At 41.3% G+C, this 22,310-nt stretch overlaps 1 protein-coding gene across 1 annotated transcript in view; it reads left to right on the forward strand.

Moving 5' to 3' along the window:
* The first annotated feature begins 440 nt into the window (after positions 1 to 440).
* The window catches only part of LOC140575308 (chromodomain Y-like protein 2), a 37,433-nt gene continuing 15,563 nt past the window's right edge, over positions 441 to 22,310 (forward strand). Inside the window, exons 1-3 of the mRNA XM_072695570.1 lie at positions 441 to 782; positions 13,444 to 14,023; positions 20,279 to 20,496. Coding sequence (XP_072551671.1) covers positions 759 to 782; positions 13,444 to 14,023; positions 20,279 to 20,496 — 822 coding nt within the window. The 5' untranslated portion in view covers positions 441 to 758. The remainder of the gene's footprint in view (positions 783 to 13,443; positions 14,024 to 20,278; positions 20,497 to 22,310) is intronic.

Consider the following 22,310-nt stretch of genomic DNA (forward strand, 5'->3'; position numbering starts at 1 on the left):
AGAGTTCCTGGGCAAGACTCCTAACACTGCACTGGCCCTCCTCTGTAATACCAGTAACCTTGTAAGTCACTCTGGATAAGAGCGTCTGCTAAATGCTGTAAATGTAAATATATATATATATGATATATAAGATAGAATAGAACAATAATAATAAACTTTAACCTTGAACTTATAGTGCTAGTAGTATTATAAGTATTGGCTCTACCTGATGGTCAATAACACACTTTATTCATAACTATACTCAGAGCACCACCACTCTCGACTCAGCTAGACCCTCCTACAGGGCCCTGGCCGTCATGTGGAGGGTCTGACCCTGACTTGGGTCTCTATCAGTAGGCTAAAGGTCTCCAAGATCTCCTCACAACCCGTGGGACAAAAGTGGAGGCTTGCTTGGACGTCAAGCCAATGACCGTCTTTGCGCCACGGGGGCGTCTGTGAACGGGAGGACTTCCTCCACAGTGAGGCACACGGAGCTCATCAGCCGGAGCTGCTGGAGCAGAGCGGCTCTCCGGGAGAGCAGCAGCACCGCCCCGTCCTCCCCTACGTGTTTGTTTTTAACCAGAGGCTCAATCCATCGCAGCCGTGCTCGATTGACGCTGCCTGCTTGATCTGCTACTGCGGCTGGCTCTCAATAACGAGGCCAGTTGGTTGGTTAATACCCGTCCACCGGGGCTTTCCTCCGGTACACCGAGCCAACGCGGACAACCGAGAAAACAGCAGCCCAGCGAGGCAGCCCGCCACGCCGCCCAGCCCCAAGGATGGCTTCGGGGGAGCTTTACGAGGTACTGTCAAAGAGATCCACTTCTTAAAATTGACGAATGGTGGAATTAGGAAGTGAGGGGAGGTCCTCCTCCTCCTCCTCCACCACCACCACCACCACCTCCTCCACCACCACTACTACCACCACCACTACCTCCACCTCCTCGTCCGAAGCCCTTTAACAGGCGAAGCTCAGCGAGCCTCCAGGCGACGTGCTCTGGAGATCCGAGGATGAAGCGCTGGGTTCTCTCTGGGTTCTTTCCGCCCGGTTCTCGTCAGTTCGTACTTTTTGAGGGTGGAGGATGCGTGGAGGTGCGAGGGTCTGAACTGCAGGTCTGGCGGTGTTAAAATAGTCTGAAGTGCTAAAAGTAACCACACCGTCCAGTCTGGTGGAGGAGCTTCGCTGGTGGGCTCTGGGGGGTCAGCTGGTGGGGACGTTGGGCTCGAGGTTGTTGGGTTCTAGGGTTGAGACTCGTGGCTTGGTGTTCAGGTGGGTGCTGGTGGAGCAGTCTGAGGGTCCTCCTTCTTCTTCTTCTTCTTCTTCTTCTTCTTCTTCTTCTTCTTCTTCTTCTTCTTCTTCTTCTCAGTGGTTCATTAAAAACTGATTGAGTATCTGCTGGTGTTTTGGTGGAGCACAGGGACGTTGCTCAGTGTTGGAGCAGCAGGTCCAGAGGTGGTTCCTCTGAGCTTGGTGGTGTTGGGCATGCTGGCTGACTAATGCCTCTGGAGTGCAGTGCTGATGTCATGGCGTCCATGTTTCAGTTTCTTTTCTGCTCGTAAGGTTGTTAGAAAGTTGCCCTCGTCTCTTCAACGTCTCTTCAGGACGTCCAGGCTCCTCTCTGCGTTGTGAAATTGGAAAGTTTCTGAAGGGTCATTAAGACTGACCAGCTTCTGAGAGCTGTTTCTGATCTGCTGAGGAAGCCTGACCCAGTATCTGGGGCAGGCACCTGTGGGGATGTTCTACAGGTGTCTCCAAAACAGAGCTTTCAGAATGTCTGCTTTGGCAGAAGCTGTCTGATCGCTGTCTGATCACTGTCTGATCGCTGTCTGATTTCTGAGTGTTGAACTCAGTGATCAGTACATGTCAGGTTGTCTGTATTTGACTCTACACTCTGGTAGCAGTTGGATGAAACCTTCTCTGAAGTTCTGCAGAAGATTACTACACGAGTAGCTTTGCTTTCCATTCATTTTAATGGAAGTCCATGTAAAATAAGTCATTTTGGAGAATTATTATTGTATAAATTTTTATTTTTGCTTGTGTTTCCTCCCTTGTGGTGAAATCTGCATTCCAATAGATCATTTAAAGTTTCCCAGAACAATATAGAAAAAGAGAAGGGAATTAATACACTATAGTATAACATAGTATATATTAGTATATATAGTAGAATATAGTATAATTTCTAAAATATATATATATATATATATATATATATATATATATATATATATATATATATATATATATATATATATATATATATATATAACAAATCTCAAATAATAATACAGTGGATTGAATGTTTATAATCAACAATAATAGGTAAAAGTTATTAAGGTTGTTTATTAAATATAGAAACTGCTACAGAATTGGATCTTTGCATTTAAAAATGCACATTGTTTAAAATAATAATAATAATAATAATAACCCAGCTGCTGCCGAGCTGGAGGCCCATAAACAGCGTGTACACGAAAAAGAAATCCATTCTTTGTAGGTAATGAAGTATTCTGGCATAAATCAACTTCAGCCAGAAGAAACTGCAAACTGCAGTTCTTAAAAATGCTGAGAGAGAAAACGAGCTGTAGAGTGAATTGGAGCAGTGAGATGAAAGGGTGGGGATGAAAAAGTAATAAACCTATAAACAGTTATGATGCAGATTTTCTTTTTACTGTGGAGGTCCAGAATACCCAGCGGACAGATCCTGAATGAATGACCGGGGCCAGGTTATGTAAATTAAACCTCTTAAATCTCTCTTAAATCTTAAATATGTCACAAATGACAGCTTTTAGCATTTCCCCTCATGTTTTAGGTTGAATAAGACAATTATACAGTTATACAGAGTTACTTTGTGACACAAAAAAGAAAATAATTTTTAATGTGAATCTGACAGTTGATTAATTAATGGACCAATAGAAAACTGACTTATAATAAAATCTTTCTTCATTGACGTCCATTGAAAGTTCAGAAGGTCTTTTTCTCATCCTGTGAAGCTGCTGAATTAAAAATGCTGCTTTTTAAAAGAAGCTTAAACCCACCTGTACATTTTATGAAGGTCGTTTATTCAGCCCATAAAAATAAAATGTGTCCGATCTGTCTGATGACCGGTGACCTGTACCCCTTAGATCACGGCTTGTGTCCCTTGATTGGTGTTGAATTCAGGTGCGATAGTCTTGTCTGTTATTACAGTCGTAACCGTCAGTGAAATTTAAGCGCTCTTCTGTGTAAGCTTCAGATGGCTCAGTGCCCACTCCAGACAGAGGCTTAGAGCAGCTCACCTTTAAAGAGCCAGGACTGAGTGATGTTGGGACTTGCAGAGCTTTGAGGATTTTGGACGGTCGGATACAGTGATGGTGTTATTACAGTAAGATATGTAGGGGCAGTGGTGGCTCAGCGGTTAGAGCGCCGGGATATCGATAACAGGGTTGTGGGTTCGATTCCCGGGCTTGGCAAGCTAGGCCCTTTACCCAGGAGGGAACACCCCACAAGACCTGATGCCTGATGTTCCACATACTGCTCTTTCAGTGTGTTTTAACAGAAATTAAGACATGCATTATTGTACATTATTGTTCCACATATCTCAACTGTGCTGATCTGCTCTCTGGAGAACATTCCAGCTAAAGAACACAAGCAATTAGATCTTTCCGGCTTTTATAAAAAAATCAATCCAGGTTTAAAAAATTAAATATTAAAAAAAAACCTGCTGCAGTCATGCTGAGGTCACCGAGTATTTAGGCAATAAACCAATTGACCTATGTACCCTAGCCAAAGCATGACCGATAGTTAGAACATGATTACCAGTGCAGGACAGTGTGTGCCCTTTAGATGGAAGTGAGAAGATTGTTATTATTGCTGAGTGACGCCTGGTTTAATAGAAAACCATGCTCCCTCATGACTGGGTGATTTATGGCAGTGAACTACATACAGTGCTTTGCTTATGAAGGGCTTTAAAAGTACTGCATTATATTTTTACCCACTGCTTAACAAAGTGAGCGTCAGTATGGGCACTTTAACCCCTTTCATGCATGAATTTTAACATGACATTTTGGTAAATTGTATTTTAAAAGCTGTTCATAAGTCCACTCTGGTTAATGTGATACTTTAATTATAGCCACTGTGTAATAACAGCATAATAAATGGAGCAATCCATTAATAAAATAATACAATAAAAAGTCAAATGAATTTTGGTGCTGTACAGCAGAGGTCTTTTCTCAGGAAGAGGTAGTGCTTGTATTTGCCCAACAACTACTGTGATATTGCTACATAATTTCATTATTAAAATAGGTTAGAAATAGCACACATTATAAAATGTCAATTGCACAATCCTTCAATTCCTCCAATTGATTTACCCAACAAACAACAGAGCTGTAAGTAATTAAAATAAAAGAATCTACTTTTTATTGACAGAAATCTGAAACACAGCTCAATATTAAACGTCCAGAGTCCAGATTGCTGATTACTTGAAAATTAAATTGAATAATACATTCGGATTATGCAAATCAGCTTCTTTTTTGTGTTCTTCAGATGACAAACCATGGTATTTCCGAACCTTGTTCTTCACCAGATGACATGTTAATCTTGCTGAAGGCTACACTTTAAAAACAAAATAGAGATGCTACAAAAGTTTCATTGAGCAATACCATAGAAGAACCACTTTGACTTCATTGCATTTATGGGGGCTCAGCGGTTAGAGCTCTGGACTATCGATATCAGGGTTGTGGGCTTGCTAGGCAAGCTGCCACTGTTGGGCCTTTTTGCTCCCCTCTCTGCTCCCGGGCGCTGGAGTTCTGGGTGTGTGTGTACTCACTGCCCCTAGTTCACTAATGTGTGTGTTCACTACCACAGATGGGTTAAATGCGGAGGACACATTTCGCTGTACAGTGACAAATACGTACACCTTTACTGGATGGAGCTCCTCCACCATCACTCCAGAGAACACAGTTCTTCCACTGCTCCACAGCTCCTCAATGCTGGGGGGCTTTATACCCCTCCAGCCCACGCCTGGCATTAGACAGCATGGAGCCAATAGGGTCATGATGTTGATCTGCTCCAGAGAGTCCTATTCTATTGGCAGTACTTCTTCTCTACAGGGACTAGACAAGCTGTGTGTGTGTGTGTGTGTGTGTGTGTGTGTGTGTGTGTGTGTGTGCATTTGCACATCTGTATCAGCAATGGGAGCAGCCTAAAGTAGTTAGATGCGTTCATTAGAAGGGGTGTCCACAAACTTTTTCCTCTATAGTATCCTCAAGGAACCTTTTGTAGCGTCTCTATTTTTGAGAGTGTATTCTTAAAAATGTGAAGTTGCGATGCTGTTTCTTGCGTAGCAGGATGTCCGTGATTCACTCTTCTCTGATTTATTGTCTCCGCTTGGTGTGTAGAAATGAATTTGGGATAAAAAAAAAAGGGTCAGAGCAGAGCGCTGGATGCTCACATGCACAGATGAATTCGGCTGATCAATTTCAGGGCTGTAGATGAATGGATAAGAGGTCTCCGGACTAATTCGGTGCTGTCTTCGTTACCCCTTGCTTGGAGGCAGGATGTTTTAAACATGATGCATTTTAATAATTCACTTTTTCTGCTTTTTGAATAATCAACCTTTAATGTAACCAGGAGATTAAAAAGCTTTTCTGCTGGAGCGTCCTGACCAGCTAATCCCCTCTTCTGCTGTCGGTTAAAGAGTCCAGCAGAACGTGGTTGGCTTGACAACAGTGAGCTAGAGACAGTGGGCTGGGAATGTTGACCACCTATTGATGGATACTGTGGTATAGTCTACTACTCTGCGAGTTGGGGCTGGGCGATATGACCAACTAATCTAATTTTTTGATAAAATAAAAATTTGATAGAAATGTTGGTAGTGCTTTCCCCACTTTGGTGTCTTCTAGGGGCAGTGGTGGCTCAGCGGTTAGAGCGCCGAGATATCGATAACAGGGTTGTGGGTTCGATTCCCGGGCTCGGCAAGCTGCCACTGTTGGGCCCTTGAGCAAGGCCCTTTACCCTCTCTGCTCCCCGGGCGCTGGAGTTGGCTGCCCACCGCTCTGGGTGTGTGTGTATACTCACTGCCCCTAACACATGTGTGTGTGTGAGTGTGTGTTCACTACCAGATGGGTTAAATGCAGAGGACACATTTCGCTGTACACTGTACAGTGACAAATACGTGCACCTTTACCTTTACCTTTAGATCTCAGAGACTTTGTATCCTATTGAAGAACCATTTTTGTTTCCATAAAGAACCATTTTTAGAGATGTGTGTTAAATATTTGAAGAAATGAGTGTGAATGTTCTTGACCAAGCGAAATAAATCATTATTTTTATGGAACCAAAATTGGTTCTTCCATGGCATCCCTCAAAGGACTCCTTCATAGCACCTTTATTTCTAAAAGTGCATCTGATTAATAATCACTCCAGAAAAGTGTAAGATCTTCTCAGATCTTTTACAACACTCTTTTACATCTCCGAGATCTTTCAGCAGTCCATCAGAGCAGAATGAGATCTCATCCTTTTCTCATCTGTCTCCAGAACCCCCTGCAGTTAACCGCTGATGCTGATCTCGGCTTAGGATGCAGTGAAACAGTATTGAGATCTGCAGGAGGGATCTCCTCCACCGGCCTGTCAGTCCACCTCATTGCAGCTTTACAAGATGCCTGAAACCGGGTTGCATGTTTTGGCTGTGTGATTCTATTAATACAGCAGGTTAAAAATAGCTTCTGCATGATCAATAACGTAATGGATCATGAAAGAAGATGAAAGGTAAACCAGGTTCATGGATTTACTGGACTGGAAATGGAGCTGGACATCAGTAATTCTGTGCATGCATTGACTGGCCTGTGCCAATCCCAGCCAGGCTGGAGGCTGAAACGTTCCAGAAATGTTCAGTAGGTTGGACTTTGATCCCCGATGGTCTTTATGCTTCTAGACATATTGATCCAGAAGAAAATGACCCAATTGCATTACAGAAAAACTTCATTACAGGAGTAGAGATTAGACTACATGCTGTAAACCAGTATACCGTCTGACTTGAATAGATAATAGATTAGATAATGTTCTCCTGCTTGGCTTCAGCAGGTGTCGGCTGAAATGTGAAGTACAGCTTATTTCATGTTGTTTGAATTGAATTACGTTAGCACCTCAGTCCTCCCAGTCAACAGGGAAATGAAGCTGCAAAAACAACCTGTCTAGAGTTCAGTGTTGTTAAAAGGTCACAGAAACCAACTTATTTACATACAGGCCTATGCAGACGTGCCACTGTGCAGACGAGAAGCTGTTGTTGATTATATATATATATGACACATTTCAGGAGGTGGCTCTACACACTAGTCAGCGAGTGAACAGTCAGTTCTTGAAGGTGATGTGTTGGAAGAATCTGAGACACTTTGACAAGAACCAGACTGTAATGTTCTAGACAATGACTGAAGGGTCAGAACATCTCCAGAACATCAGGCATCAGGTCTTGTGGGGTGTTCCCTCCTGGTATGCAGTGGTCAGTACCTACCAATAGTGCTCTAAGGAAAGACAGTCGGTGATCTGGAGGCAGGGTCATAGGCACCCAAGTCTCATTGATGCTCATGGAGACTCCGCCCACCTCACAACTTCCAGGACTACAAGGATCTGCTGCTAACGTTAGTCTTGGTTCCAGAGAGCACAGCAGGACACCTTCAGAGGTCTTGTAGACTTTGTTCCTTGATGAGTCAGATTTGTTTTGGCAGCAGGAGGGTCAGATAAGGGTATTTGCTGTAGTAGTCTGCAGTGTTCACGTGTGCAGAGTCAGCGTTGGATGAAGGTTGGAAGCATGGGCAGATGCAGCTGTGGTGCTTCCGGCAACTTGCCTGGCCCCGTCATTAAGTGGCTGTGGAAGCATGGCAGTCATTATTATTAGCAGTCCTTTCACAACACTTTGGGCAGATTTGGAGTGTGGAGAATAACCATAGCAACTGATAAGCCATCAATATTGCCTTTATATCAAGGATTAGATTGGTTTCCTTTGCCCGGCAGCAGCAGCATGGAGAGAAGCCCACTCAGCTGCGAGATTCAGGAAGCCGTTTGCTCCGTTTAGCTCTGCTGTAGTCATATGATGCTTTTTTATTATCAAAATATTTACTGAATTTTTGTATGTGATACCATGCAGCTTTAAACAAGACTGGTTCAGTTTATAGTCTTAATTGTAAGGATGGTATTGCTTCACTTTTGGTATTGCTTCACTTTTTTTGGACAGTGTTAATGACTTAACCTGGACAGTGTGTGAACAAGGCAAGTGTGACCTTTTTCAGCATTGGATTGTCTCAAAGTCCAATCTTAAATTAATCCATTTTATTCACATAATGAAACGAGTGGATTGGTGTAAAATGTGTAAAATCTTATGGGGTTGCTTTGCCAGACTGGAATTGAGCCTAGTCCTGAAGCCTAGCTCATAATGTTGTGTAGTAGGGCTGCACAATATATAGTTTTAGCAATAGTCAGAACACAGGGCGTGTGATGTGCAGTGTAGAATTCACATTTTTTGCTTTTTCGCTTCTTAATACTAAAGGAAAATTCACTGTTTTCATTTTCCATGATTTGTTTACTAGAGAGAGATTATATCTGCCTGAAATTGTATATTTTACTCCAATGTTGGATACACACGGTGCATTCTTGGTGTCATGACATGCTGGATTGTGGACTTTCCCTTTTATTTTTCCTGTGTGTTTTAATATCACACTATATATCACAGAAAGAAAGCTGTTCAAAAGTTGAACAGCTGGTTGAATGTGTCCTTGAATGATCAGAATCATCATCATCATCTTAAAAAAACAACAACATTTGATCCAAATGCTAAGAGGACACTGGGGACACACAAGTCTTCACCATAGAAAGGATGTTGTGGTTGGGGGATTTCTATGTCAGTGTGTGTGTGTGTGTGTGAAGGTGGAAATACCTCTCAGATCCTTCAGTTTGTTAAGGTATGTTAATACACACATTTACTCAGTTAGAAAAAAAACAACTTGGGCCTACCTGATACCATGTGAAAAAATATGGTTACCCTATTATGATCGACACACATTCAACCAGGGGTGTCCAAACTTTTGACTATGGTACTGTGTCAAAACTTGTGCTTGCTGTCTAATATATATATATATATGTGTGTGTGTGTGTGTGTGTGTGTGTGTATTGCAGTGTCATTTCCAATAGAAGGCAGCATTAATGTGTAATTTAGGACTAGGGCTTAGTCCCTATGTTGGAAACCAACTTGTATCAGGCTTGTATCAGAGTCAGGCTTGTTCACAGTGGTGGTAAAAGGAACCAGATGTCTGAAGGGTAAAACATCTCTACAAGCTAAATAATAGAACTCACTCGTGTTACACAAGATCACCATGAATACACTGCCTGCAATACTGCCCTACAGCTAGGGCTGGGTGATATGGTAAAAATATTGCATCACGATATTTAAAGATATTTTCACGATACACAATATTAATCAGGACAAAATTACCAGTCAAACACTCTACTCCATATTTATTACAGTGATTTTTATTATTGAAATGTGCGGCACTTTATCCAGTTAATCCAGACTAATGACACTGTTCGTAATGAAACATGCAGCCGATCAGTCTTATTTGAGCACTGATCATACATTTACATTTACAGCATTTATCAGACTCTCTTCTCCAGAGTTCTTACAGAAGAGCTTCACTGTTTACTGAAGAAGAACCTCAGCTAGTTTAAATAGACTAAAATTCAGATCCTCTAATCTTAGACTCTACTAAACACAAGTCAATATCCTCCACATGCTTAAAAAAGCATACTGTGTATCACGATAAGATAGAAATTCATCACAACATGTTAAAATATTGTCATATCACCCAGCTGCACAACAACCTGCTCTCTTAAAAATCAAGACCTTGAGTGTTGCCGTAGAAGAACCATGTTTGGTTCCATAAAGAACCAAATAGAGATGTGTACAAAACCATAAACTGGGGAAAAGAAAACCTTCACATTAACGTTTTTTGTAACTTTTTAAGAGTTTCTCCACAGATAAAGCTCTACTGTAATCTCTATTACAAACACAGCTCTTGGAATTGCTCAAAGTGGGCATGCACTGCTCTACCATGAAGGGCCTTAAAATATATATATTTAATTAAAAAACTCTGTCAAAACTGTCGTAAATTAATGTTCTAGGAATTTAAAAATGTATTCATATCCATTCTGTGATAAAATCTATTCTGTTTTTTAACTTTTAGAAGCTTTGAACTATACAGATGTCTAATTCATATATACATATATACATATCTGTATCAGTGTGTGAAGCCTCACTGCTGGTCAGTGAAATGTGGGTAGACATTCCAGCCTCTGGTTCCTCTTCACTAGTGCTGTTAAGAAATTTCCGTCTCTATAATGAGGCATTTCACCCCAACCCCACTCTGAACAGCTTCACTTCTAATTCAGCTCACCAGCTTTTCTAATTCATTGAGCTCTTCTAAAGAGAAAACCCTGAACTACACAGCGGTATGACCCTCGGTTAGTGTGTTTGACAGAAGGTTGAGATCTTGACTGCAGTTGTGAATGAGTTCTGTGTATTTTATGTATCAGTCTGTGAAAGTCAGTGCTGGTGCAGGGTATGGCCTGATAGGGGTATAGAACAGGGTCTATGGCTCTTATCTGTGCTGCGCAGTAGCTGTTGCCAGTACAACGAAATGTACATCAAGATCTAACCGCCCCCTCCTCCCCCTGCTGAAGACTGAAACGGAATACTTTATTTGATATAAGGAGGCTTCTCGTGTGACCATGCTACGGGTATGATGACGAGGGGCGGGGGGATTGGGGGGGTTGATATGACTGGGCCTGGAAGAATCTGGAACAGCAGGATCTGTACCTGCATAATAATACAAGTACGAGTGACCCCATATCCTCGCCAGAACCGCTCTGAGCTGTTAGTCTGATTACCTCAGCCTTGTGAAAATCAGATTATTCAGATGTGAATCAGACGGCGCACCCCATCACAATTACGATCATTTTAAAGGGCCTGTAGAGAAAGAGCTGCCTGCTTTAAGCTGTTCACCTGTCACGTATCTCATCTCTGCTACCGGGAATCACACTGATGAAGGAACGGTCCTGTATTATTAGAGATCGGTTGGCGAGGCGCTGATCCGGGTTGGATAGCAATCAAAATCAGCAAAACAGAGGGTGGGAGACGGAACAGCGACAACAGGGTCTTTAGCATCATGCTTTTAGATCACCATCTTTATTATTTAAGCGTTCTTGTTAAAAGTTGATTGATTTCAACTTTCAGAATTAGTATATCAGCCATAACATTAAAACCACAGGCAGGTGAAGTGATTTACATTAATGATATGGTTCTGTCCAAAGACTCCTGTCAAGAAGTGGAACTACATACTTGGCAACAAGTCAACAGTCAGTTCTTGAAGTTGATGTAAACATCTCCAGAACATCAGACGTCAGGTCTTGTGGGGTGTTTCCTCCTGGTATAAAGTGGTCAGTACCTACCAAAAGTGCTCCAAGGAAGGACAGCTGGTGAACTGGTGAGGCAGCAAACTGGCGACAGGGTCATGGGCGCCCAAGCCTCATTGATGCTCATGGAAGTCCCACCTCTCAACTTCCAGGACTTCAAGGATCTACTGCTGACGTTGCTAACGTTTCTAAAGTCTCTAAAGTCTCTAAAGTCTTGGTGTCACATATCATAGGACACCGGAGGAGGTCTTCTAGAGCCCATGCCTCGACCCACAGGCATGTGGTTTTAACGGCTGTTAGAAGAAGGTTGGTTCTACGGTAATCTCATCATGGATAGTTGAAGAATTACGTGTCTGTGGCACAGCAGGTCCATCATACTCCGAACACTCATCATATTCATCTCCTTGCTGGATATTGTTGATATTTCTTGGTCATTATTATTTCTTCACAGATCTTCAGTAACTAGAATGATTACAGCACTGAGCAGAACCAATTACTCCTGCGGAGATAAGCTCTCAGGCTAAGTGAATTGCTTACCTCTCCGCCTCGTTAATCACTTACAAGTGATACTGTTGTGAACGACTGGCACTTCTAATATGAGATGGATCCAGATACCTACCTTTACAAACAGTGCTCCATTGATGGTTCCCAGTATTCTGGTTTCAGTGGTTGAACATGCTTAGTAAATAGACTTGGTGTTGGGCAATTATCCAGTTGCTTATAGCTGAGCATTCCTGGTCCAGAGAAGTGACCACAGGCCTCTGAAGACTTAGTTTACTTGTATGACTTTGTAGTTTTAAAGGTCTGCTTTTGTTTATTTTTATGCCTATATGATTTTTCCAAGGGATATGACTCTGTAATTTGGTCACACTGTGTTTCACGTCACAGTATCCTCATCTATGTAGGAACAACGTTAACTTTTGATGATACAGACTCTGTGTCTTCAATGCAAGCCAGTTTTTCCAGTTGACAAAAGTATTGGGACACCTACTCATTCTGTGTTTCTTCTGAAATCAAGGGCTTTGAAATTAGCTTATCTGCTTCTACTGTCCAAAAAGGTTTTCTACTAGATTTTGGAGGAGCATTGCCATGTGGATTTGATTGCATTCAGTGACGAGATCGTTAATGAGGATGTTGGATGATTACCGATGGGGCACCGTCATTCCACAGTTCCACAGCTCAGTGCCTCTACAGGCAGCAATGGATGAACTTAACGTAGCTGAATGCCTTCTGTAGAAGGGGTGTGCACAAACATTTGGACATATAGTGTATTTGTTTTGTATTTAAGCATCACCTGAGACCTGATCGAGCATTGACTTTCTGAAAACTCTACCAGGATGGCAGATTCTTTGAATGGTTGGCTAGGTGGCTAACTCTGTGTGCAGGTCACGTTCATAGTCCTCCGGACTGAAATGTTGATTACCCTCACTTGAAGATCTATCGCTCGATGTATCTGCTGGATATTTTGAGTTTAAGTGGACTGAAACTGCTGTAAGGTTTGATTGCGCAACACCCATCACGCCGCACAGACAGTCTGTCTTGCCAAACTTGTGCTGCTGTTTTTCAGTATCCGTCTCAGTCTGCTCACTCACAGGTGAACAGATAACCTGACATAGACCCATAGACTTCTAATGAACTGCAGGGGTCTAATGCCAGGCGTGGGCTAGAGGGGTGTAAAGCCCCCCAACATTGAGGAGCTGAGGAGCAGTGGAACAACTGTGTTCTCTGGAATGATGGTGGTGGAGCTTCATCCAGTACTTTTGGATGGGATGAGGTGGGGATGATGAAGTGGGGTGGTGATCATTCATTCAATTCATGCAATCAAATCCTCACAGCAATGCTCCTTCTCTAAAATCTAGTAGAAAGTCATCTTCTCTGGACAGTAGAGACAGTTACTCCAACAAAAGCAGGAGATTTTTTTATATAGATTTTTTTAATACCCTTGATTTCAGAAGAAACGGTGAAAGTGCAGGTGTCCCAATACTTTTGTCCATATTGTGTAGCTGACTATTCTGTATGCCCTGTTCCAGGTAGAGCGCATCGTAGACAAGCGGAAGAACAAGAAGGGCAAATGGGAGTACCTGATCCGATGGAAGGGCTACGGGAGTAAAGAGGACACCTGGGAGCCGGAGCATCACCTGCTGCACTGCGAGGAGTTCATAGACCAGTTCAATAACCTCCGCCTGCAAGAGCGCCGCTCGAAACCAGCCAAGCCCAGCGGCGCAGTGGCACGCAACCTCAGCCACTCTGGTATTCATGACTCCTCCCGGTCACGTGGGGAGGCTCGCAAAAAGAAAAGAACTAGTGGGACAGGAGCAGGAGGTGGAGGAGGCCATGGTTTGGCCGCCCCACACAAACCAAGGAAGGTGACCGGAGGTAAACCCTCTGCGGACAGAACGACCAAACCCGTGACCTATAAGGCCGTGTCTTCAGGGCTACAGTTTGTTCCACCCATCAGGGGCTCTGCTAATGGGCTACAAAATGGAGAAATGGATTCACTCCATTACAGGACTACTGCCAGAACCCAGAGCGTACCTAGCAGCAGAGTTGAGCGGTTGATGGGGGAAATGGACCTCAGTGGAGCTGCACCACCGCTGATGAATGAATTAGGTAAGGATGTTTAATGCTGTTCTTGACCAGTGTGCTGGAGGCTGTACCAGTTCCAGACCTGTGTGCTCTTGTTTATGATACGGGCAGATGGTCTTTCATAATGCACAAAAAAAAACAGTACCACGAAAACCTCATATTCACGTAGTCCAGATTAGAAAGCCAGGGTCAGAGTGCAGGGTCAGCCATGCTACGTTACAACTGGAGCAGAATGGGTTCAGTGCCAGGTTCGTTTTTTTAATGAATCAGATATTAATGATTAAAACACTGATCCAGTTCTGATCCTGTGTTTTTACCACTGTGCTCGAGCAGAGTGTCCTCTGGTATCCTCTAGACGCCATTATTGGACATTATTTCCAGCATGCAGCAGTGAGGAGTGTTCTTAGGAGGTAGCAGAATGGTATGGAATCTGCAGTGTTTATATATATAACTTCATATATGTGGTTCTAGAGCTTTAACTGTGTTTGAGCTTCTTTTCCTCCAGACATTTTCTGCTGTCCAAAACCATGTGTGGACAGTTTGGTTTAGTTTACCAGCAGGAGAGCCTTTTTTTGGTTCTAACCTAGATCAGGACATTTGCTGGTATTATTGCATGATCTCATTTAGGATATAATATATTAGGTATATTCTATTAGGATCGGATATCGGCCCTGATATTAACAAAACTAGCTGGATCGGGTATCGGATAATTAGGCCGATCCCTGGAACCGATCCTTTCACTTTAATTGGTTGGTGTGAGACTGCACTAAATGTTTACATGTTTGCCATTTTTGATTACTACTTTTATGTTTAACCAAGTTACTTATTTTTCTCCAGTTCAGCTGCTAGATTTTATTTTTAATTACTGTTTATGCAAAATATTTAAAAATAAGATTGATTACTGTTTGTGTGTTCGACACAGTGTAGCTACTTATTTTCAGTTTTGGCTGATTAGATTAGATTGGATTAGATTGCAATTAGTACATTTATATGTGTTAACATTACTTTACTAACTTTGTAAAACAAAAAATAAGAAATTAAGTCAATCCTGATGTTTTAAGTCTCTCCCACATGGTGAGGTGTAGGATTTATTAATTTAAGGAATCATTGCATCCCTAATTTTACCCTCCCCCCAAGCCTCTTAATACTAAGTATCAGCTGATACTGTTTGTATAAATAATCCAGCCCCACGGTTTAGATGAGCTTTATTTTTAGTATCAGACTAAATCAGACATTATAGTATCGGACATCAGTATCAGACATTCTGGACGGACTGATTTAGTTTAGTCGAGACTTTTCTTAAAATTACTGTTTTATAGTGTTTAATATCTTATAATCCAGTCTGACTCTCCTCCCTGACCAATCAGCTTCCAGTGCTAGCATTAGCGTTAGCCTCCACTCGGTTCTGAACGGATTTTTCAGTGCTGGTTTAGGAACAGAGAAAGGCGAGTGAGCGGTTCTGCGGTTCTCCCGCTGGTAAAACAGAGCGTTTCAGTGAGGCTTTTATAAAGGGTCAGATATTATGGTCTGTTTTCAGGTTCCACTGTAAAATAGCTCCACACTGCAGAACCTCAACTCCTCTATTTACCTTCTGAGAACGTCCACACTGCTGCTGCTGCCGGCTGGAGATAATGTCTGTTAATGGTGCAGTGAGGACACCGGGTGGAGCTCTGAACACCGACAAAGACTCTGATCTGGACTGGGATTAAAACAGCCCATACCCGATCCATTAAACTATGCTTAGGTTGGCCCCCTAGTCCTGATCCACTGGAGACATCCCTAATCTAATGATCTGATTTTAATGATAATACTAATGAGTTGTGATCAGCCATATCACCAAGATATGTGTAACCCAAGGAAATCAAGGGATTCTGATTATGAATCTAGTTGATAATAGCAGTCCATCTGAGCGGGTATTTGTCTGTAGTTGTTTTTATATACTTTTATATACTATATTTACAGTTGTAAGCTCCAGTTCCTCACGTGAAAGTGTTCTTCTTGTGTTGAAAACCTTGAAGGTGTTTAGATGTTGCTAATCACTCTGAAGAAATAATGATAGTTATATTAATTGAGTCTTCAGTGTTTCTTTTTAATATCACTGTCTGGTCATACCTCAGTGAGTGTGTGTTTAAAGGCTTAGGGTTAATCCTCATGAAAGTCTCCTTGTGGTGAAAATATTGGTTTCAAGTGCTTTAACACGTGTTTTATCAAAGGATCTCATTACTGCTTAAATGAACTCGCTGGGCTCAAAGCTATCAGACTACGAAATCTAATTCTGCAGTCGGTGTGCGGATTATTGCGTTTCTGCAGAGGTTTTGGAATCTGCTGTATAATTTGGAAAGCCTCCCAGGAAGATGTCCAATTAATTCCTGTAGCTTGTAATGCAAATTAGTCTCTGACATTTCAGCAGCCGTGGAATCAAACTTGAACAGCTGAATGTCATATTGACCACTGGTGAGCTTCTGATGGGGCATTTCTCAAAGGCACGTTTACAGCGTACATACTGATCAGATGAGACCGGAATTCATATCCAGTAGAGTGCAGACTGCGTTATTCTCGCAGATCAGGTCGCTGAATTTGATTATTCTACATTAAATGAATGAATGAATTTGAAAGTCTTTCACATATTGAAATACAGAATACAAATTACATTTCCATAATTCACATTACTCACATATTCTTTTCTTTTTTTTGGAAAAATATGAGATACTTTATGAATTAATTTGTTTTATAATCATAATAAAATATTTATGAACACAAACATTAAAATATTGAAACTTTTTTTAATATTAAAGTAGACCATTCTTAATTCAGCACCAGTGAGCATAAGCATATTGTCCCTGTCATGCAAAAAAATCTACATTTTATTTCTCTATAATAAATCTGGCAGTTGTTCTTTATATGGATCAGAATTTAATGATAACGGACCAATAGAAATGCTCCAAAATTACCTGAAATAAAAATATTTTCCATTAAAAAAGGTTTTATTATTATTATTATTATTATTATTATTATTATATTTTAATATAATTATATTTTTATTATTATTATTATTATTATTATTGTTATTATTATTATTATTTTGTGTTGTTGTTATTATTATATTATTGTTATTATAAAGGTTTTATTAGTATTTTTATCTGTGCAGTCTATTTTAACATTTCCATAGATTTCCAGCAGTTTATCACTCACACACTCACATTTACATCATTGTATTTATGTATTTATGTAATTGTAATTATAAGATACCGGATTTGTGTCCCAGTCTTTAATGTATAGTATATATAATGTTACTCATTCATCTCTGATGCCTGTAGTGTATAGGAATTAAAAGTGCGTTTTTAATTAATGACCCGAGAGGGTCAGATTGGCAGTTGAAATTCAGTCGTGTTGTTTGATTACAGCCCTGCTCTGCTGGGAATAATCATCGTTGGCGGGCTGTGATGTATTTAGCTTGTACTTCCAGTCTGAGCTTTATTGCAGTAACGGTGCTTATAGTGCAGAGAGTGTCTCTCCCTCTCTCTCTCTGGTAATGATGACAGTGATTATAGTGGTAGTGTGGGTAATATATTGCTTTTTATTGCCCATTAAGAAAATAGACATTGGCTGAGTGCACTCACAGTTGACAGGCAGACCTACAGGCATGAGAGGGGACGGATAATATGATGATGTTTTTATTACATCACTGAATGCTTTTCTTTTTCATGTTCCCAAAATTTTCTAAGCTAATATGACACTCACTATCGCATATATATATTTATACACATATATATATATATATATATATATATATATATATATATATATATATATATATATATATATATATATATATATATTTTTTTTTTTTTTTTTTTTTTTTTTTTTTTTTACCAATTATTTGTTATTTGTACCAATTATTTATACCACATTTTTGCAAATATTGATTCTGTAAAATCTATTATAATAGATTTTTTGTTTTTGTGTTGCTTGTGATCTTTAATATATTTAATGATTATTAATGATATCACTTAGCAGTTGAACATAACCCTAAAAATAGCTCTCATGCTGGTCAGAGCTTAAGTTCTCACCCGCCCAGTTGTCTTGAAATGTATGCTGTCTTGGTCCCGGCTGACGGTTATTATACCGGGGACACATTTTTCACTTGGAGAGAGATCTTGGCGGATGTCGCCTGTTTAAAATTCAGAGCAGCGATTTGGCCTGTTTTTGTTGATCCATTTTCACTGCTCGTTTGGGCTGTCTATTTTAGGTGTGATGAATTGATGGATTTAAATGGTTTAATTAAATTGTGTTAAAACAGCAGGGGACAGGAACCCGAGATGGAGGGAAAAAGACATGAAAAGAAGAAAAACGACCCCACACTGAACTGTGCAGAATAGAAACAATGAAAGACGTCGAATTACGGATGGGAGGAATCCTGCTGTTAAGCAGCACCAGAGAACGTTCTTGTAAAGTAATGATCAATCTGAGTAAAAGGGTTCTTTATAACCATATACAGCAGTTCCCCCATACAGAACAACCATTTAACCATTCCCAGGCTCACTGATGCTCATGGAGGCTCCGCCCACCTCACAACTTACAGGATCTAGGCTGCTGACGTTAGTCTTGGTGCTCCAGAGACCACAGCAGGACACCTTCAGAGGTCTTCTGAAGGTTAAATCTGTAGTTAAGAGCCTTCAGGAAGCTTCAGAGATCTTATTCTAAAAGTCCTTTAAAGACACCCTGGAGAAATAAAATGATCCATATACACCAATCAGCATCAACATTAATACCACCTGCTTAATATTGCGTAGATCCACTTTATGCTGCCACGACAGATCTGACCTCTGAAGGAATCCTGTGGTATCTGGCACCAAGACTAACGTTACAGGAGTCTGTTGCAAGCCGGTTCACCAGTTGTCCTCCCTTGGAGCACTTTTGGTAGGTGCTGACCACTGCATACCAAGAGGAAACACCCCACAATACCTGATGTCTGATGTTCTGGAGATGTTCTGACCCTTCAGTCATTGTCATATCACAGTTTGGTTCTTTTCATAGTGTGTTCTCAGAGATTATTTTGTTTGGCCTCCAGCACAACAATAATGTTATTTACCTCATCTCTCAGTGATGTTAAGGGAATGGCTGACTGCCATTTATTATTATTATTATTATTATTTATATTATTTAGTGGTGGGTGTGGTGCAGCAGATAACACCACTACCTGTCACTGAGCTGCCACACCATGTGGGAGACTGGGGTTTGAGTCCTGGTCTGGGTGACTCTGCTACGCTACACCAATAAGAGTCCTTGGGCCAGACTGCTAACACTGCATTGACCCTCCTCTGTAATACGAGTTGCCTTTAAAGTCACTCTGGATAAGAGCATCAGCTAAATGCTATAAATGTAATAATAATAATAATAATAATAATAATAAAAGACCTATATGGATAATAGTTGAATAGTTGGTCCACTCTCAATTGCATGTATTTAACTGTTAAACTAATCACCATCCACATCCACTCATTCTCTACACCAAGGTTAGTTGTGCTCAGAGCAGCATCTCTGATTAATCCCTGATCTCTGAGTAATCCATGCTTAACCACTTGCTAAATCTGCCATAGCTTGTTCAGTCAGGTCACTGCAGGACCTTCAGTGATGGATGTTGGAAGAAATGGTTTATGCTCCGCTCGGAAAGTGTCTGGTTTATTATCGGAAAAACAAATCAATGGTTCTGGGCCAAAGTCCACACACAAAGTCCATCTCTGAAAGTATAATGAAGACAGGAACAGGCCTCTCTTAGCCTCTCTTAACCACTTTAAGTTGTTGACACAGATGTGCAAATGCACACAAACAGCTTGTCTAGTCCCTGTAGAGAAGAAGTACTGCCAATAGAATAGGACTCTCTGGAGCAGATCAACATCATGACCCTATTGGCTCCATGCTGCCTAATGCCAGGCGTGGACTAGAGGGGTATAAAGCCCCCCAGCATTGAGGAGCTGTGGAGCAGTGGAGGAACTGTGTTCTCTGGAGTGATGGTGGTGGAGCTCCATCCAGTACTTTTGGGATGAGTTGAGGAGTTAATCATTTATTCAACATCCTCACAGCAATGTTCCTCCAGAATCTAGTAGAAAGTCTTCTTCTCTGGACAGTAGAGACAGTTACTCCAACAGAAGCAGTATCAACTCCTTAATACCCTTGATTTCAAAAGAAACAATAAAGGAGCAGGCGTCCCAATACTTTTGTCCATATAGTGTCCCTGAACTAAATCACACTGTAAAATTCTTTCTCGTGTCTGAACAGGGTCGCCGCTTCCTAATGGAGAGGCTCATTTGCACACTTCAGCCAAACGGAAGCTGGCTGAGGATAAAGGCTACGTTTTCGACAAGAGACTGAGGTACAACGTCAGGCAGAACGAGACCAACTACAGATTTCGGGACATCGTGGTCAGGAAGGAAGAGGGCTTCACACACGTTCTGCTGTCGAGCCAAACATCAGACAACAATGCACTAACCCCAGAGGTACGTCCCAAACAGCAAGGTAGTCCAACTACAGAGAGGAAGCGTTAGTCAGCCGCTCGGTGACATCAGACACGAGGCATCCAGCCAGAGCACGACTGCGATTCAGTCAGAAATCTACTGACCTCGTTGTGTCGCTAGACGTGGTGTAATTTGAGAAGGAACAATGTCAGGTCTGAGACTTTAATAAGGCAGTAATTCTGTAGGGTTTAGAAATGCAGGTCTGTTAGTTCACTTTGCGCTGAATAAAAGACTTAAGTGCTGAAACAGACTGAAAACAGTGTGATGTGCGGTGGCTGTACAGTAATGCAGGAAGAGGGGTTAATAGGATGTAAGCAGATGAGCCCGGTTTCAGTGGCGCGATTGAGGTGCATTGAAAAAATTGGGCCGTATTAAGACAGAATATTTAGAGTTTATTTTTAGGAGTAAATGTTTTATTTTTTAACTATAGAGTATCATAGGGAGTCATAACTGCTCTTATAATACAGAGCAGCTGGGTCGATATAAACATATTTGAATGTATTAATTAATATATGTTGTTTATTTTACATAATATTTAAAATATTATATAATGGCAAATTTGCTAATATAAACAATGATATTTTGTTTTGAAAATAATGTTTTACAAATTGTGTTTCTACTGTAAGTCGAGTATTTCCGAGAAACAAGTCATTTTGATTTTGATCCTTTTTGCTGAATTTCTTTGTCTACATTTAAATTCTTAAAAATACAGTTAGAAACTAAAAACATAGTACTTTTTGGTATATTTTTAGTGGTTCCCAAACGTTAAACAGACATACGGATGCAGCATTTACACCAAATTAGGGTGCACAAAATAACATTTTTACTATTTGAAGCCCAATCAGGGTCAGTCTTTAACTCTCAGATCATCACCTGACCTTCTAATTTCCTCCTGTTTAGTTTGATCCTTCCTCAGAGGCTCTATGTGCATTTATTAATGAGTTATTACCACTTATAAACAGCAGAAAGGCTCCTATTGTAAAGTGTGAAACTCCTCAGCATTCGTCAATGAGCTCCAACATGAAACTCTCAACATCTCTCAGAGCTCAGACTGTGAGAGTAGTTTCTTCATATGCTAATGAGCTGATCAGATAATAATTAGTGAGTAATTAAAGCTCCTGTTGGGGTTCAGCTGTAGTCAGGTACTAGCAGATCTTTGCTAAAGCTGACAGGTAAAACCCTGACTGATGTAGAACCCACAGTAAGATCAGGAACCAGCAGCGTCTGAGCTGAGTGGTGTTTTTTTAAGGTGATCTGATTCATAACCATTAATAAACCTTTTATAAGGATAGTCTGAGTTTTTAACGTGGATCTGCTGTACTGCTGGTGTTCCAACTTGTTTGCAGAACATAAAGCCAGGACTGACGGAATAGTCGGAGATGCTTTCCCTGGGATTCGTTGTTAAGTCTTCCAGTAGGCTACAAGCTCTCCACATGCAGCTGTAGAGCTTCTTCTCAGACGGGTTTCTGATGTACTCGTGCTACTCGTTGCAGAAGAACACTGTGCTCTGGTCTGTGCTGCTGGGAATGTAACAGAATGAGGGATCATACAGGGCAGAAGAACAGAGCTGCACATGGTTCCAGTCCTCTCTGGCTTTAATCAGCACTATCAGAGAAGGCACAGCGCTCCCTGAGGCCCCGTTTGTTTGTTTGACTCCTCACACCCCTCGTTCTCAGGTGGTCTCTGATAGTTAGGCTGTGTGTGGGGGTGATGTGCTGTGATTAGCTTTCCGTGGCTCTGCTTGTGAGGAATAGCGGTGGAGAATTTGACATGGCCGGGGTTATCACTTCTGTTCG

Source organism: Salminus brasiliensis, chromosome 13 (genome assembly GCF_030463535.1).
Source record: "Salminus brasiliensis chromosome 13, fSalBra1.hap2, whole genome shotgun sequence".
NCBI classification, from domain to species: domain Eukaryota; kingdom Metazoa; phylum Chordata; class Actinopteri; order Characiformes; family Bryconidae; genus Salminus; species Salminus brasiliensis.